Below are 18,349 nucleotides of genomic sequence, written 5' to 3' on the forward strand. Positions count from 1 at the left end.
CTGAAATGTTTGAGTAAATTTTATTTCTTCAAGAGAACATTCATTTCTATACTTAAAGTAGTCCGAAGATTATGCACATTTGAATCAATTTTTATGAATCTGCTCCTATAGAAAAGTAGCATTCATTAGAGAGACCATTTCTCCTTCATTCTAAAGTTGATGCTTTTTGTTTAGAAATTGTTACCTAGGAGTTGACAAATAACTTTTCTGATGGCTCTCAATTTAAAATATTTTATATTGAGATAGTTCTGTCTACCATTTGAATATATAGCTCTGTTGACAAAAAGTAAAAGGTTATTTAGAAATAGTTATTCTTTTAAAAACTGATATTATTGTTCAATTCAAATATCAAATCCAAAATTCAACAAAAATTGGGTTTAATCATAACTACATTAAATTTTGAACAAATTCTTTTTATGTTGTAATTCAAATTTTCCCATTTTGTTTGTTTGTTTGTTGTTTGTACTGGGGATTGAACCCAGGGGCATTATACCTCTGAGCTACACTCTTAGCCCCTTTTTTTTTCCCTTTTTTGAAACAAGGTCTTGCTAGGTTGTTAAGGGTCTCACTAAGTTGCTGAGGCCATCAAATCTGTGATTCTCCTGTCTTAGCCTCCCAAGTACTGGGATTATAGGCATAGGCATGCACCACCAGGCCTGGCTTAATTTTCTTTCTTTCTTTTTTTTTTTTTTTGGGTGGTAGTAGGGTTCCTGGAAGCCCTTCGACCTCCGGGCTACACTCCCAGACCTATTTTTTATATTTTTTTTAATTTGGAAACAGGGTCTCTTAAGCCAGCGAGCCTGGCTTCGAACCAGCGCGATCCTCCTGTCTCTGCCTCCCAAGCGCTGGGATTACAAGCGTGCACCACCACGCCCAGCTTAATTTTCTTTTTTGAATCTGGAAGATAATCCTATCCATGCCAGATTAAACAAATAATGACATTAAAGTAGTAATAGAAGCCAAAGAAGTTAGAAGCCTATTATTTGACATTTAATATTAACTTAATTAGCCTGGTACAATGAAAGTTTTGATTGACATCTTTACTACTGAATCACAATGTGAATGGAGTGAGTTAGCTCCTGCCCTGAACTTGAGGCAACGAAGCTTTACAGTAAGTCATAGATCGGCTGCCCTGCTGCACTGATCCCTCTGAGACAGACAAATGACTCTTCTATGAGCAAACACGGGCTCTAAGGACACTCACAGCTGGTGTCCACAAATGCTTAGTGTCCTAACTGCACAAAACATGCATTAACAATATCTTCGAAGAACACAAAGTGAACTATTTGAGACTTAATTTTACCCAGTATACTGGCAACTATCTGCATGCTTTCTCTCCAATCTGCTCTTGTTTAAGATGACTACATGGGTCTGAGACAGGAGGCTCCAAAGTTTGAGACCAGCCTGGGCAACTTAGTGAAACTCTGCCTCAAAATAAAATATACAAAGGGCTGGGGATCTAACTCAGAGGTAGAACCCTACTCCTGGGTTCAAGTTTAACACACACACACACACACACACACACACACACACACACGACTTGACTCTGTGATATTCCCTGGTGCCTGGATATCTTGTTTTGTCTCTAGTAGTAAAGTACATTAGCATGTTCTGTTGGTAGCATATTTTCTGAATGCAACTTTTCCAAAGTTCCAATATGACCAACAAACGTGACAATTTGAGACTCACTGAGAAACACATAAATAAAACATACTGAGCTATTTAGAATGCACCATGTCAATCTTAACATGAGGTACATTGAAACATAAAAATGCATGACTTACTGTGGCAGATTTCCTCTCCCCTTTAAGTAGCTTTCCGAGAATTTCAAAACCATCAGTTGTGATATTTCCAGCTTCCTTGATGTCTTTTTCTATAATTTCATAGCAGTCAATATAAATCTTAACACTTTTTGAAGTCACTACAATATGAACCTAAAAAGATAATGTTTCCATTATAAAATTTTTACACCAAAATGTTGTCTTCTGCATACTTCCAAATTACAGATTTAAAAACTAAAGCATTTCATAAATCATTCTTATCCCAAATCAAGTCTTGGACTAAAACTTTAAGACTGAAGTTGCAATGTCAGTGATCTTTAATCATGTGAAACTAGTCATGCACTTAATTAACCTCTTGGGTCTCAGCTTCTGTCATCCACATAGATGTGCATGATTTCTTACTTTCTACCATGTCTCTTGCTGAAATGACCAAAGGAGTGAATAAAATGCTTTCCTAAACTAGGAAGGACTATCCAAGCAGAGGCTAACAAATCATTTATCTATTATAATCAGTATGAAGGACACTCATTTCTTCCATTGATTTTGCTAAATTTCGTTTTTACTTTTTTATTCCCCTGTCTCAGCCCAAATAACCTATACACCATATAGAATCCTCTATAGAGATTCAACTCTTGAAATCATTAGAATTCAAGATTTATTTCCTTTTAAGAAAAAAAAATCATACATGGTAATTTATCTTGTGTCTGCTACTAACATAATGTTAGAAAATCTTTTAGTAAAGATAATAATATTTGTATTTCAACAATGTAAAGCATGGCTATAGATAATCTTTGACTTTAAAGTTATACTCATAGTTTCTACTTATCACAGTACAAATATATAAGCAAGCACTTGATGATTACCTTGAAAAGTTTGGCAAAAAGTTAAAAGGAAAAAAATTTCCTTAAATGTTCTAAATCAGTATGACTAAGAACAATTTCTAAAGTTTTATTTTTAAACTAAATATAAAGTTACACATTTAGTTAATCACATAGAATCATCACCAAAACATGACCTAACTATATATAATAAATGTGAATTAAATATTGCCCTCACATGTAAGTGATACACAACTTACTAAAAATAAAGTTTAAATGCCCTCATCAACTAACATTGAACTCAAGAGGAACATCATGTAAGCATTTCAAGGATATCTATTATCTATGCAGAATTAGAACTTTTTATTGACTCATATGAACAACCACAGAAGCAAATGTTTACAAAGTATGTGGAAAACCACATGATTCTCAAAAACGATTTCAAAATCAAAACTGTTTTAATTTATATCAATATCACTCCAAATAAACTTGTCATTCAATGCTAACCAAAGCAAAGCACATCCTAAAAACACATTTTGCTGTAATGTATTCAGTGCATTTCACTGCATTTCAGTTCCATTTCAGATTGGGCTCTTCATCTATAGAACAACTTCAAGACAATCCACCTGTTACTCAACTGCCAAACTGCTGGTCCAGCCTAGCAGAAGAAATAGGGACCCTATGTCACTCACCTCCCTCCCTGGCTCTGCCATTCCTAAAACTACCTTCTTCATCTATTCCTGTTCTTCCTTGTACTCTGAGGGTTTTTTTTTAACTTTTTATTGGTGCACTATACTCATACCTCTTAATGGAGTGCAAGATGGTAGAGGCATACATGCACACATCACTCAATTAGCCCTTCCCCAATTTCCTCCCCATTCTTTCCCCCTCCCTCCTTCTCATGTTTGGCTTAGTAATTGACTTTGCTATGTTTGTGAATATACATCATGTATATTAGAGGATTTCGCTCTGAACTTCTCAAATAAATTTACCTCATCTGTTAACAACAACAGGGAACACAAGAAGAAAAAAATGATTTAAAGAGAATGTACAAATGATAATTATCTGACAGTCCTAATTTTACCCTCTCAGAGAACTGCTCATTCCCAACCTAAAAATGAAGAAACTTCTTTTTGGGAATTAGATGGGACGTGAAAGAAGAGTGTTAAAATCCCTGGCTCAGCAAAAAACACAAACAGTGGAAAGTGACCGTAGGTAGTTCTTTAATTGATAGAATAAAGGATAATGGGTAAAAAGAAAGAGAGTGGGGTATTATATATTCATAATTTGCTAAGAAGCTAGATCTTAAATCATTCAAAACACACAGTGGTAGCTATGTAGAAGTAATAAATATGTTAATTAGCTCATTTCACAATGCATATGTGTAGCAAAATAATTCCTCATATCACTAAACGCATATAATCTACGTATCAAAGACATCTCAGTAAAACTTCATTTTGGTTTTTATTTTTTGTGGTACTGGGGATGGGTTCCTACCCTCGGGCTATACTCCCACGCCTATTTTATAATTTCTTTTGAAACAGGGTCTCACTAAGTTGCTGAGAGCCTCACTAAGTAGCTGAGGCTGGCTTTGAACCTGTGAGATCCTCCTGTCTCAGCCGCCCAAGCGCGGGGATTACAAGCGTGCGCCACCACGCCCGGCTATAAAACTTCATTTTAGAGAATGAAGTTGGTGAGTGAAGAAGGAAAAGAACTTAGTGACAAGTGAAAGGAGAAACTAAAAAAAAATGCAGATTATGAAGGAAGTAGAGAGTTTGGGGAGAGAAGATAAGAAGACTGAAAAAAGAGAAAGGAGATATTATATAAAACTCAATAATTCAAATACCTCTGTGGGACAGGAGGATCACAGGTTTGATGACAGCCTCCACAAGTACTAAGACTCTCATCAACCTAGTGAGACCCTGTTTCACAATAAATATAAAATAGGGCGGGGGATTTAGCTAAAAATAGAATGCCCTAGGTTCAATCCCCAGTACAACCAAAAAAAAAAAAAACTTCTATGAAAAGATGACAGAGTGACAGAAAGGCAAGAAGGAATGCCAAAAAATATTATCTTGGTTTGCAATAATTAATGACTATCTCTATTGACCTCTGGAAATGCTGCCTTTTGGCTCAACTAAAAAGAAGCATTCCATGAGAGTTAGAAATTCTAAAATAGCTACTAAATGGTTATCAGTTGTTTAGAAGAAGATTAGATTCTCAATATCTTTAGTGGGTATGAAAAAAAATACAATTGTCCTTCCCAGAATGACACTCAAATGTAAGTTTAATAGGTGTATGAACGAGCCAACAAAAAGCTCCTAAGAACTTTGCCAGATCTATTATCAGATGAGAATCATTTGAAACCAGTAATATTCTCCAAATGGGAATTTGGTCTCTCAGTGAAGAATTTATTTTACTGCACTACCTGAAAGTCTATAAAATTTTAAGTAAAAATATTTTCATTTTCTTCCTATGGTTTGGTTTGGTTGATTTGGTTTGGTTTGATCGCCACCAACGTACAGGTAAGCCTCTTTGAGCCTTAAGAGGAAAGTCCTTTACCATCCTTATCAAGAATCTGCTGAGCTCATGCCTATATCCCCAGTACTTGGGAGGCTGAGAGCAGAGGATTGCAGATTGAAGGCAAGCCTTAGCAATTTAGCGAGGTCCTCCAGAATGTAATGAGAACCTTTTCAAAATAAAAAATAAAATAGGGCTGAGGGTATAGTTTGGAGGCAGAATTCCCCCAGATTCAATCCCCAATACCACACAAAAAATTTTTTTAAATATATATATATATATATATATATATATATATATATATATATATATATATATATATATATATAGTTTATGAATTCAAAAAGCATCCTGGAAAAAATCAGGTTTCCTTGAGAATAAAAACATCAAGAAATCATGCTAAATCTACCCAAACAGAAAAAAGCTCTTCATTTTCACCTAAGAATCAAGTTGAACTGAAAATATTTGTCTTTTATATATGGAGCTAATATTTCTGCATGACATACTTGAAAAGATTAGGCCACTTGTGTAATAACTGGTATTTCTATAAAAATAATCCAGTGCATGAAGAAATATCCATAAAAGTTTGTTCCTAGCCTAGATTGCTTCTTTTGTTTCTCATGCTTCTGACTTCAATTCTCTTATTTGCCAACTCGTCATCCTTTAGAAATCTAAGTTTCTATTGTCCTCTGAATATTGATATACAATTAATATCACCAACAGTATATAATCCCCTACAATGCATCTTAGAACTCTTAATAAGACTTTTAGAGAATCCCATATTTAGAAAATATTCTTTAAGAGAATAAGTGTATTCCTGTAATATTAAGCTCATAAATATGTATCTTAATAATTTTGGTAAATTTAATTATAACTGGTAACTTAATTATAATTTGTAACTTAATTATATTGGTAATTTTCAGGCTGATAAAAATTTACTATAGTTTATTACCTTCACTACATTTCACCACCATATTTGTAACTTTTCAATAAGCAGGCAAGCAAAAGAAGGTTTCTGTTCTCAATAAAAAATTATCAATTAAAATATAATTCACTAATATAGTAAGATTTTCAAACTGAAGAAGATAAATATGTGCAGTAAAATAAAAAAGAGGTGAACAATATTGTATATGCCATCTGACTCCATTTTTTAAAAACTAGCTGGCTGTGGTGGCACACACTTGTAATCCCAGTACTTGGGAGGCTACTACTGAAGGATCATGATTCCCAGCCAGCCTCAGTTACTTAGTGAGGCCCTCATAACTGAGTGAAACCTTGTTTTAAATAAAGAATAAAACATAGGGTGTGGGTGTAACTTGGAGGTAGAATTCCTCTGGGTTCAATCCTCAGTACCTCAAAAAAAATTTTTTTTGAAAAACTATAAACACTGAAAGTATATCAAAATGTTAATGGTAGTTATCTCTTGAATAGTAAAATTGTTGTTTTAAGTTTTTTCTTTGAATTAATCAAATTATTCTAAAATACAATTTTTAAAGTCATTGCTGATTCTTCCAACTTAACAAGACATTTTGATAAATAATAAAAGAAACTAATTTTAATTTTGTCATATTCTCTTTCTAGAAAGGAGACTCAGATAATCTTACATTTTTACCTTATGAAAACTTCCATAAAATAATGTCTTTACTTCATCTGTGTCAAATGTAACAGTTTGCGTCTCTCCTCTTGTATCCTTATTAAAGAATGATAATGTCTTGCTGGAAGCTGTAATCATCATAAGATTATTATTAAATTTCTTGGCATAATTTTATTGAAAATATTAACGAATAATTCTTGTTGGAGATATTTCTTGAAAAAAATCAATAACCTCAGATTTAATAACATGCAATTAGAAATTTACAAACATCTAATATTTGAAAAAGCTTAAATATAAAAGCACATATTCTTACGGTCTGCAATCACTCCAACTTGTGGTCTGTAGTCTCTGTCTGTAATTTGCCAAATTGCAAAAGGGTCATTGGGACTTTCAGGGAGAAGTCTGAACAATAATATAATCGTGTATGAAGGAGGGAGTCCATTTGGATGTAAGTCTCTGTTGGATAAAACAAATAAGTAGATAATGAATAAAGATTTTTTAATCAGAAACAGAGACTATTTTAAACCTTTAGACTAGAATTTCATTATAAGTAGTCATAGAGTCTATTTATAATCATCTGGTGCAATAGAAAAAGAAAAATTTAGAAAACACATCAAAATAACAAATACTAAAGACCCATTATGTAAGCAGTAGTCTCTCCCTATCACTAAGAGTTTTTACACTTCCAAATTCTTTCATTAAGTTGAAATAAATTACCTTGAGAAGCTCACATATTCCCCAAAATAAAACCAATTTTACATGCTAAGGCCATGTACATGTGCAAATGTTTAGTGATGATAAGGGAATGTGAGTCAATTAAAAGGAAATGTTTCTTGGCTCTAAGGCTGAGAGAGAAAAAATTGGATCCCTTGTGTCCTCCTATGGCTGAGTCAAGCATGGTTTGAGAAGAATCTCTGAAGCAGAATTGATGCTTTTCTGTCTGAAACCATGTAACACTTTCTCCCTAGAGGTAGAAAAAGGCCTAGATAATCAACTCTTGGACAGAAAAGAAGCTTTTCTCCTACAAGTTTTGGCAGAAGGCACAGAATGTCTCTTGTGGCTCCACGTCCTAGTAATGTGGCACTAGTACTTATAGACTATAACGCTGCCTTGCTTCTTCAAACATACGATCTGGCCAAGTTGGCATGATGCCTTTTATGTGTTCAAGAAATATCTTGATAACATTCCATGTTAAAAATAATATTTTCTCCATGTTACCTCATCTCTCATCTAGTCCCTTTATCTCCATCTTCCCTGATTAACTAGCCCTTGTGAAAAAATGCTAGATCAATTACATTTATGCATTTTTTTCCTTTCAGTCAAAAGATCTGACTCTTGTGAAGACAACAGAAGTCATATTAAAAGAAGTTATACATGGGAGATTAAAGGTTACTGACAAACCAATCAATGTGGCTAACCATGAAAGAGTTAGAAACTCAAAAATGTGGTCTAACTACAATATGATCTGTGCCTCCTTAAAATAAATTAGCTTTGGTTTTAGTCTGAATTTTCCATTAGCTTTCCCAGATCATTTCAAATTTCGGACATTATTTTCTGACTGGGTCCGGAGTTTCTAAAAGCTTTGTTTCTTCTTGTTCTTTTCTCTACATAAGTTGCCAAATGCATATTTTTTCAACATAACAGTTTTCATTTTAATGAATAACTAATATGTATTTCTATTATTATATCCAGGTGCAAACTCTCACAAAGTAAAATAACATCTCGAGCTACCCAACCAATTGCTGGAGTACCAGCCAATAAAAACTAACCACTGCCTGTCTGATCATGAGCAAGCAAAAGTCCTGCGGCCTTCATTTTCCAGAGGTTGAAACACTACGAGAATGCCTGCTTTCAGTCCTCACTCATTCCATTCAATCTGTCAGCACCACAGGGGGCATGTTCAAAATAACAAGCCGCCTTTCTGTCTTCACAATCTCTCTTAGAAGAAACATAACTACAATGCTAGCCTTCAATTCAAAAGGTCAGTAATCCATCATACTGCGGGGCCAGGCTGAGATTCTTGGGCCTGGAAATAAGGAGACAAGGGTCCTAGTTTCCTGAGTGCAGATCACTACCTACTCAGGAAACCAAACTAGGTCATCCAGGAGGAGTCTTCTGATAAGCCTAAAGTTCTAAGAGTCTATAAAGTGAGAAAAGATACCAGGAACCTCTTGCCCATTATTTAAAAGAGAGAGAAACGCCCTGCTTCTCACACTTACGAGGTGGGCTGACTCACAAAGGCGTTCTTCTGAAGCCTGTAAGCTGAGTAGCTGGGGAAAGACCCTGTCTCCAAAGACACTCCTTGTACAGAAGCAAAATTCTTTTCTGTCAGGTTGTATGCTTCAAGCATCTTAAATCCTTTATATCAGAAAAGAAAATAGTAAAAATAAGTCCACTTTAATTATGCTATTCCTTTAATCTTAAAATAAACTAACCCCAGGATATAAATACTTACCTGGTGACGTGTAGCCATCCAAATAAATCAGAGGACAACCTGCAATATATGGTGTTGTATAAGTATAATTCACTGGCATGATGTGCAAACATTACATAGGCACAGAAAGTAGCAGTGTAACCCGATCAAGTAAACAGACTGTCCATCCACTGATACTTTAACCTTTTATAAGCTATTTCTTTTAGGTTTTCTGTGTGTAGGGAAAGTTATACTATTGACTGGTGTAACAAATGTTTTTTTTTTTCTTTTTTTACCATTGACTAGTAAAACTGGAATTTTACAATATTCTAAAAAAATAAAATAAAACAAAGTTAAAGAGAAAATATTTTTCTTTTCTTTCTTTCTCTTTCATTTTTTAACACTAGCGATTAAACCCAAGGGTATTCTATCTCCGAACTACACCCCCAGATCTTTTTATTTTTTATTTTGAAACAAGTTCCTGCTAAATTGCTAAGGCTGACCTCTAACCTGCAATTTTTCTGTCTCGGCCTCCCAAGTACTAGGATTAAATACTGGGATTATAGGTACGCACCATCATTCCTAAACAGATAAAGGGGGAATTTTTTTCAATGGATTGACAAACAGGGGAAATATTTTCAATATGCTCAATAGATTTAAATTTATGCAAAGGGAGAAGAGTTTGTCCATCCCAGCGCACTTCCCTACCAAGCCTCTAAGCTTCATGCTGGCTACTGCACATCTCATTACAGTAACAAGCACATGGTCATTTTCAATCCTGGACCTTCCGTGACTCAGGGGCCAAATGGCTGCATCCAGGACCACCTGGAAGTGGGAGGGAGACAATTTTAGCCTCACCCAGGGTCAGCACTGTAGCTCCATTCTGGAGTTCAGCATAGGCCTCCAGTAACCCACTGAAGTTTGTTTACTACTGCTACCTTGAATCAGAATTCTGAGTTTTTAATATAATGCTTAATAAGGGACATATTATACATGTAAGGTACAGCTCTACATAGCATTAGGGGTCTAAACTAGTCACGTAATTGTCCCCATAATCTAATACCCCAATGTATTCTTAATGGGTAAGCAAATGATAAATTGACTTAATTGATCTTTGGTCCTTCACTGTAGTTTAAAAGCTGAACTTGAAGTATTATTATAAGAGGAATTGAAACCTAAACAAACAAATGAGAACCAACTGACTTTCTAGAGCCCACCCATGCACAACCCAGTCTCTCTTCTGCTCTCTTGAAGCATGGATGTTGATAGAACCAATGCCAACTGATTACTAATAGGGAAAACCTTCATCTCACAGAAATGTTTCTATATATGTAATTTTAAGCTGGAAATTAATTTACCCAAATGTCACAGGCATTGAAGTGGTGGAGAAAAGATCTATTAAAGTGCTTTATTTCCATGTAAGGATTATTGTATCTTAAAGGCTAAAAATGGGCTTCTAACAAGCACACGTTTAGCATGATCTCAATGGAACAATGATTCACCGCGTTTTCAAGTCATTTCCCAGGATATATTTATTCACAGACTTGATCCCATACAGTATGACTCCATGAGTAATCATTTCTCAAAACAAGAGAAGTTGTGGACCTCTGTTAATGGGACTGTGACTTACTTGAAGTAGCCGTTTCACAAACAAAAGTAATAAGATTGTCCTCGATCTTCTCGAAAGATTCAAAGTCATCCACAATGAACACATGCCGCTCACTTGGCTTGCTGGCGATGTTGGCAAGCTCATTGTAGTCAACATCAGCCACACCCACAACAAAGACACTGAACCCTGCAAAGCATCATTCATAGAGGGGGTCACAGATCCTTCTACTGCCGCTCATTGTGCAATAATTCAAAATAGAATCTGATAAGAAATAACGTATTTTCTTAGCATTTGTGAGTCCTTTGGTTTGACATGCATTCTCTTTAGTGGATATATGTACTTTCTTCTAATCATCTATTTTCTAGCTTATTATTATTCAATTCATTGTATATACTAAAATAACATTATAACAATTAAAAGATAGAGATTTTTTAAATTAAGGCATCATAATCATAACAAAGTTCAGAGTGAAAAAGTCATACAGGCACACAGCGCTCAGTGAGCCTCCCCTGGATCCCACCTGTTCCCTCCACTCCCCCTGCACAACACTGAGATTGGCATTGATAAATCTGTGTATGCAAGATCTGTGGTGTACATTGCCTTTCACAGATCCATAATCCTAATATACACAGGAATTCTGTAACTTTCTTAGGTACTGTGAATGACTTCAGTTTATATGACTCAAAAACCAAGAATGGGATATTTTAAATCCGAACTATTGAAACTGATTTTTCTTAACAAATTCAGGCCCAACAGCAGCACTTTGTCCACCTTCAAAGTAGAATCTGCAACTCCCGCTAGCAATAAACATCCCCTTACTTAGACTAAGGCAAATAAAGTTTCACTACAAAAGCTTAATTTGACATCAGGGGAAAATTGGGCTATATATGAAATTAAAGATGTATATAATTGTAAATTTATAGATGCATGCTAATTATAATAACTAGTTCTCTAGTTATTATATACATAGAGAAGCAAACATTCATAATCCCAAAATTAAATCATCCAGGAGCTCCAATTATGCAGAAACCTGCCCAAAGTGTATAAACTAATGGCAATAAATAATTTAAAAAGATGAAAAATCTCCACTGAAAGAAGTAAAGTATGACTTAGCACTAATCTTAACTCAAATTTTAACAAAAGAATTATGTATATGCAGATGGCAAACTCCGCTTAACAAAATACAATTTATTTCAGTAGATCACACATAGCATAGAATTCTTTTTTAAAAAGGTTTATTTTTGGACCCTGCATGCAGCAGTAGAAGCAGGAAAGACCTAGTTTCATTTCTAATAATCCTAAATAACTAAAGGGCAGCATTGCAAGGAGCTCTCTAGATGTTTTGTTGACAAGATTTACCCTGGGATCTCAATACTTCTTACTTGTTATGTATCTGTCAGCAATATGAGGACGAGATGAAGCTAAAGGCAACCTGTGTCTTTGCCTAGGAAGCAGCACCAAGATTCATCCCTGCTATGGCCAGAAGCCTGCTCCAGGATTATCCCATTATCACAGCTTTTGCAGTCTTCTAGCCACTATAGAGAGATTCACTCAACCCCTTGATAAGCCATGAATCACATCTTATACAAAAGAATACACACTGCCATTTTTGAGCAGTTACCAAACCATTCCATAACTAAATATAAATTAGTATCACACTAGTATAGGGGCACAGAGTAAACTGAACAATAAAATAAAATCTGCAGTTTTGTTCATTTGCAATCATTCGTGAACATTTAAAACTGAAAATAAGGAGCGTAATCAAATTCATGCCTGTGATTACCTGACTGCTGGATGACAAATGCTGCTTTCTTGACCTCATCCTGGGACCGGCCATCTGTCACCACCACCAGCACCTTGGGGACATTCTTCCGCATGCCGCTTTCCCAGGTCAAGACCTTCTCCTTGATAAACGTGAGGGCCTTGCCTACAGAGTATGGCATGGAACATTTTAGTGTCACTTCTGGAAAAACTACCCAAGTGCCATTAACCATGCCCAGTTGACAAAGAGTCTGGACATTGGAGTGAGAAGATTCACTCAATTCTAGCACCCTGACCACTCTAGAGAGTGGGAGCCAGGTGTGCAGAGACTGATCGTACCTGTTCTGGTGTTTCCTCCTCGGTACCTAATATTCTGAAGGGCCCCGAGGGCCAGGGCCTTGTCATTGTATGTGTTCAGCTTGAACTCTGACTTGACCTCATCACTGTACTGAACAAATGAAACCTGAAAGGCAATGAGGTTACAATGAGCACCAGAATCTTGTTTCCTACTATAAACTATGAGTGCTTCTGCTAGCTGCAGAAAAAAGAGAGTGTCTTAGTCCTGACTGAATGTTATATGCCCTTTATAGTTAATATTATAACACTGCTATTGTCTCAATGGATTTTACAATTTCCAATATTCAATGAAATTTGCAGAACTGATATTAATAATGAAAATATACTCTAGCATTGCCTTTCTATAGATCATGGGAAGAGATGACTAAGTTTCTGCAATTCTGAGATTCCAGCATTAGAAATGAGGACATGCTTTTTTTTTCTTTCGGATACTAGTGATTGTACCAAGCTATACCTTCAGCCAGTTTATTTTATTTTTTTTGTGTGTGTTTTGTTTCATTTTGTTTTGAAACAAGGTCTCATTAGGTTACAGGTTCTCAAGCTGTCTTCATACCTGTGCTCCTCCCGTCTCAGCCTCTCAACTACTGACATTACAGGCATATACCATCAAACCCAGCCTATTTTTCATTTTCAAACAGGGTCTTGCTAAATTGGTGAAGGCCACTCTAATTTGATGAAGCTAGCTTTGATCCTGTGATCCTCCTCAGCCTCCCAAGTCCTGGGATTAAAGGTATATGCCACCCGTTCCTGATATACCACTTGAACTCAAATGTTGGTTGGACAATTAGTTCTTAGCCAACTGCTCCTTCTCGTTGAGTGCACTCATTTCATGGTAATATGAACATGTTGCATGTGTGATAATAATAAGCACTTTTGAAAAAATTAGTGACAGTGTAATTTAGTTGAAAAAGCATAGGCTTTACAGCAAGATTCACTAGGCTCAAATCCTAGTTCTGTTAATTAATTGCTGTGTGACACTCAGCAAGTTCCCCATGTCAAGCTTTAGTTTCCTTATCAGTAAAGTAGAGATAATTATATTTACCTTCTTGGGCTGTTTTTTTTTATTGTGATCGTAATTTTTTAAATTTTTTTATTGAACATAAATGGTATACATTTAAACTATACTTGGTGCCCTCTCCCCCCTGCCCCTGTTTTCCCTTTCCCCCTCCCACCAATGATTGTCCTGGGTAACCATGCCATATTCCTAATTTTATACATATTTGGATGTAGACCCTCATTAATCAAGTTCAGTCTTCCTCCTCCCCTATCTTTCCATTCAGACTTTTAAAGGACTAGTAATCATGTCTTCAAAGTAACCAGTTCACTGAAGGAAATATAGTATACTAAAATCTAATAGGTATCTTTCTTAGAAATCTTAATTTCTAAAAAAGATGACAAAACAGACTAGTTATTGACAAATTAAATAAAGAATGCATCTAGAATTTTTGCTTTTCTTGGGTTGGAACAATGTCCACAGGATCATTTGGGAATTTGAGATTTAGTATATTCCATAAAGTACTATTCCATAAAGAAGATGTGTTTTTTGGTGAAATTGTCATTTATTTCAAAATCTCTTGTTTTTATAATGTCTCAAGGATTCCACAATAAAATACAAACTGCAAAATAAAGAAAAAATTTCACCAAAATAAGCAGAAAATAAAAGAAAAAAATTTAAGAAAAGATGTAATTTTTGCTTTATGGAGTTAATGATTTAGATATAATAGTGTCACACAAATGATGATGATGTAAAGTGACGTTGGCATGATGGCCAAAATACTTTAGTAGCATGGAATGCCTAAAGCCATCAGGGGCCATCCCAGAAGCGGTGGAATCTGAAGTGGGTCTTCAATGGTGCAGAATTCAAGGACTAGCTAATAATAGCTTGAATGAGATCCTCCAAGGAGTGTGGGAAGACTATCCCAAATATTTAGAGCCACTGGGCCTGAGTGGTTCCCAGTTCGTGGGAAAGTCAGGAAGGCTGGAGGAGAGTCTCAGCTTTATAAGCAGATTATAAGCTAAATGACAAATTACTCTTGTTTTCCTCTTATAGAAACACAAACTTCTCCAACTTCCTACTCTGGTGCAACAGATAAATTTAGAATAGTTTCACAGCATTTTAGTTTGTAATTATGATTTTAAGAAAACAAACACTCTTTAATAGTGGACAATTTTCATTTGAAGACAATATCTAGAATGTAATAATGGGAGAAACAACAGAGTCCAAGCACACAATCACTGTACTTTTCTCACTTTATAAGACATGGCAATCACAATGCAGTTAATGTTCAGAACTTTGGATGACCTTTTATGGAAATGTATCACTATTGGAAGTTTTCAAGCAGAAAGTTGAAGTCCGAATCCCCTATATTGTCCAACAGGAATATCATGCAGAAAAAGAGAAAAACTAAAGAAATATTTATTTTTCTATTTCTTTACCAGGAACACCCAAATCCTTCCTAAAAATATGCATATAAAAGAAATACCAAATGCATAGTTTATTAAGTGACTTCCTACTTTTAAAGGAAAGTTCAATAGAAATCACAAGACACTACCACTGAGTAGCCATTGATAGACTCACCTGAATTCCTGCAGGACTGATTTCATCAAAGGCTCCCACAGTATTGAAGATGAATTTTACGACTTTGTTAAAATTGTCATCCCCGATACTCCAAGAGGCATCAGTCAAGAATACAATATCTGCCTTAGCCCCTTTGCATACTGAAAAAAGAGGAAGTCCCAAGTCTTATTAATTCTTTTATTTAGATGAGATTACATAATTGAAAAATATAGGGTGGCACCTTGCCACTTGAAAGTGTGGCTCAGTGACATCAGCACTGCCAGTGAGCATGTCAGAAACACAGACTCTGGAGCCATACCCCAGACTCTCGAGTCAGTCAGCAACTGATGCCTAGACTCAAAGCACAACAGAAACACTAGTTGAGCAGACCCCTGATTCTTGCTCTGTAGTTTCTCTGTTTAGACCCATTATGGCAAGACATGGTCTTTCCTCAAGAAATTCTTCAAGTAGCTTCAAACAATAAATGAGGAGGAATCAAATAAGCAGCAAAGATGTTCAGAACTAAAAGAGAGCCATCATTGGGTTTGGAGAAATTGGATATAAACATCAAATATTTGGCTCAAATAAAATAACATTCTAAGTTAGGCCACTACAGAGTGGGAAAGAAGAGCAGATAAATATCTTTGAGTATTTTTCAACTTGGAAGCTAAAAGGAAAACTCAACAAGATTTTAGTTTATGAAAACTGAATATACAGAATCTACGACACCCAGAGTGAAACCTAATATAAACTGTGGACTTTGGGTTGTAATAATGTGTCTATGATAAATTCATTGACTGTAATAAATGTCCCACTCTGATGGCAGTTTTAGCTTTGTGTAACCCAGGGTCCTTCTCAGGTCATGAGCCAGGAATTCCAATCACAGACTTGGGGATTATGTTGTAGATACAGACAAAAAGGTTGACAGTGCCTTTGGAAGCCAGTAGCCAGCAGAAAGAATGCTTTCTGCATGACCACGGGCTGTGGAAGATATTGTGAGACATTAATCTGAAGAAGTGAGGAAACAGAAACAGTTCCAGCCAAAGAGATGGAGTAGTAGTTGACTGACTGACTCTATTCACACTAAAATGTGCCTAGAGAGGGAGAGGAACAATCCACTGGTGACCTTTTCTGTCTAAAAGCACCTCAGCAGAAATAACAAATGTCCCATGTCAATTGTAAATGATGTGCATGAAACATAATAAGAAGTCTCCAAATTTCTAAATTTATTTTCCAGTAACTTGTACTTACCATCCCGGGCTGGTGGGATAGTGGGAGGTGGAGGAGGTGTGGGTGGCTCTGTAGGAGCTTCTGTTGGTTTTAGGGCTAGAATTTAAAAATAATAATTAAAAAGTATAAATATGTACACATTTTCCATTTCAGAAACTAAATTTCAAGAGCAATTTCAATCTTCATGAATAAACCAAGTCATAAAAAATAAGTCCCCAGCCTCATTTTCACTGGTGTACAGGAGACTCTACAATACCCGAGTTGGTATCCTTGAGTAATTCACATCAACTACAGCTGCAGAAAGCAAACATTCAAAGGAAGAGCTCACATTTGAATGACTTCGAATGTGTAAAAGTCACTCATATGGACGCATAACCACCTATGTCTCCTAGTGCCAGCTCTTCCTCCATTAGACCTTTTCTTAAAGCAGCACCAACTTGAGACAACCTACAATTCCTGCAGGTGAAGGTCCTGAGCCAATTGTAGACTCTACTTTCAGGAACCGCCATCATTCCCTGGTCATCGGTGGTGAGAGGTCCCTGCACAGGGTCACTGAGGTCTCCAGAACCTACTGTGTTCTATGCTGAAGCCTTAGGAGGATTTCCAGATTGCTCAAAAACTTACTGGTATGTTCTCTGACAGGGACACCAGGACCCTCAAGATTCGGTGTCTGCACAAAGACAGTGACACCATACTCAGCGTCTGGTGACAGGCCAGTGAAGCAGTGGCTGGTTTCTGATCCACGCACTGTGATTTCTTGTCCTCTAGTTCCTGATTAAGACGGCAATGGGAAATGTCAGTGTGACCAACTATTGTATTCGAAGACATTTTTGTGTATAATTGTATAAACAAATGAAACCCTCTTTGTTGTATATACTCCAGTTTATTTTTTAAACATACATACCATCCGCAGGGCTGAGTTTTAGCCTGTAAGAAGTAGCTGCCCGGTGAGGTGACCATCTAACACAGAACGTGTCCCACCCAACCTGGTAAGTTTTCAGATCTGTCACATTTAAATACACTATAAAACAAAGGAAAAAAAAAGAAATAGATTCACTTTGTAAATAAAGGGAAGATACCTTTATTTATTTTTATTGATTGATTTATTCTGGTACTTGGGATGGAACCCAAGGGCATTCTACCTCCAAGCTATACCCCCAGCCCTATTTTTTATTCTTATTTTCAAACAGAGTCTCACTGAGTTGCAAAGGGCCTCACTAAGTAGCTGAGGCTGTCCGCAAACTGCAATCCTCCTGTCTCAGCCTCCCAAATGTTGGGATTACAAGCGTGTGCCACCACGCCCAGTTCCTACTTTTAATCATAATACAACTTTCAAATTCTACTATATCTGAAAAAATAAGTGTCTAAAGTATAAATATTTCTTATAAAAATCCATAAAAAATACATATGAAAATGTAGTAGAGCCAACATAGATCTTTCTATCAATCACTGATTTTCAAGTAAAGGTGATTCTACATAGTCTCTCTCAAAGCCATGAACAACAAAGATGTCTCAAGGAAAAATAATAAAAATATTTCTAAAAGGCTACCTGCTAAATCCTTAAATAACTATCAAAGTACTTAGTGACAAAAAAAAACTACCTGTAGGAAAAAAACAGTAATTCAATAATTCAATAAAATAACATCAGTGGATTTAGGTAACATGTATCTTAACATCAAATTTTAAGAAAAAGCCAGGCATGGTGGTGC

The 18,349-nt window shown here is 35.9% G+C and overlaps 1 protein-coding gene across 1 annotated transcript in view; it reads right to left on the reverse strand.

Moving 5' to 3' along the window:
- The window catches only part of COL12A1 (collagen type XII alpha 1 chain), a gene marked incomplete at both ends in the record, with an annotated part of 115,798 nt that overhangs the window by 21,696 nt on the left and 75,753 nt on the right, over window positions 1–18,349 (reverse strand). Inside the window, 12 exons of the mRNA XM_080700078.1 lie at window positions 1,785–1,934; window positions 6,732–6,841; window positions 7,027–7,169; window positions 8,933–9,071; window positions 9,169–9,207; window positions 10,757–10,921; window positions 12,519–12,662; window positions 12,836–12,959; window positions 15,432–15,571; window positions 16,662–16,736; window positions 17,265–17,411; window positions 17,545–17,661. Of these exons, the coding sequence (XP_080556204.1) occupies window positions 1,785–1,934; window positions 6,732–6,841; window positions 7,027–7,169; window positions 8,933–9,071; window positions 9,169–9,207; window positions 10,757–10,921; window positions 12,519–12,662; window positions 12,836–12,959; window positions 15,432–15,571; window positions 16,662–16,736; window positions 17,265–17,411; window positions 17,545–17,661 (1,493 nt within the window). The remainder of the gene's footprint in view (window positions 1–1,784; window positions 1,935–6,731; window positions 6,842–7,026; window positions 7,170–8,932; window positions 9,072–9,168; window positions 9,208–10,756; window positions 10,922–12,518; window positions 12,663–12,835; window positions 12,960–15,431; window positions 15,572–16,661; window positions 16,737–17,264; window positions 17,412–17,544; window positions 17,662–18,349) is intronic.

Source organism: Muscardinus avellanarius (assembly GCF_963383645.1).
Source record: "Muscardinus avellanarius genome assembly, chromosome: 8".
In the NCBI taxonomy this organism is placed as follows: domain Eukaryota; kingdom Metazoa; phylum Chordata; class Mammalia; order Rodentia; family Gliridae; genus Muscardinus; species Muscardinus avellanarius.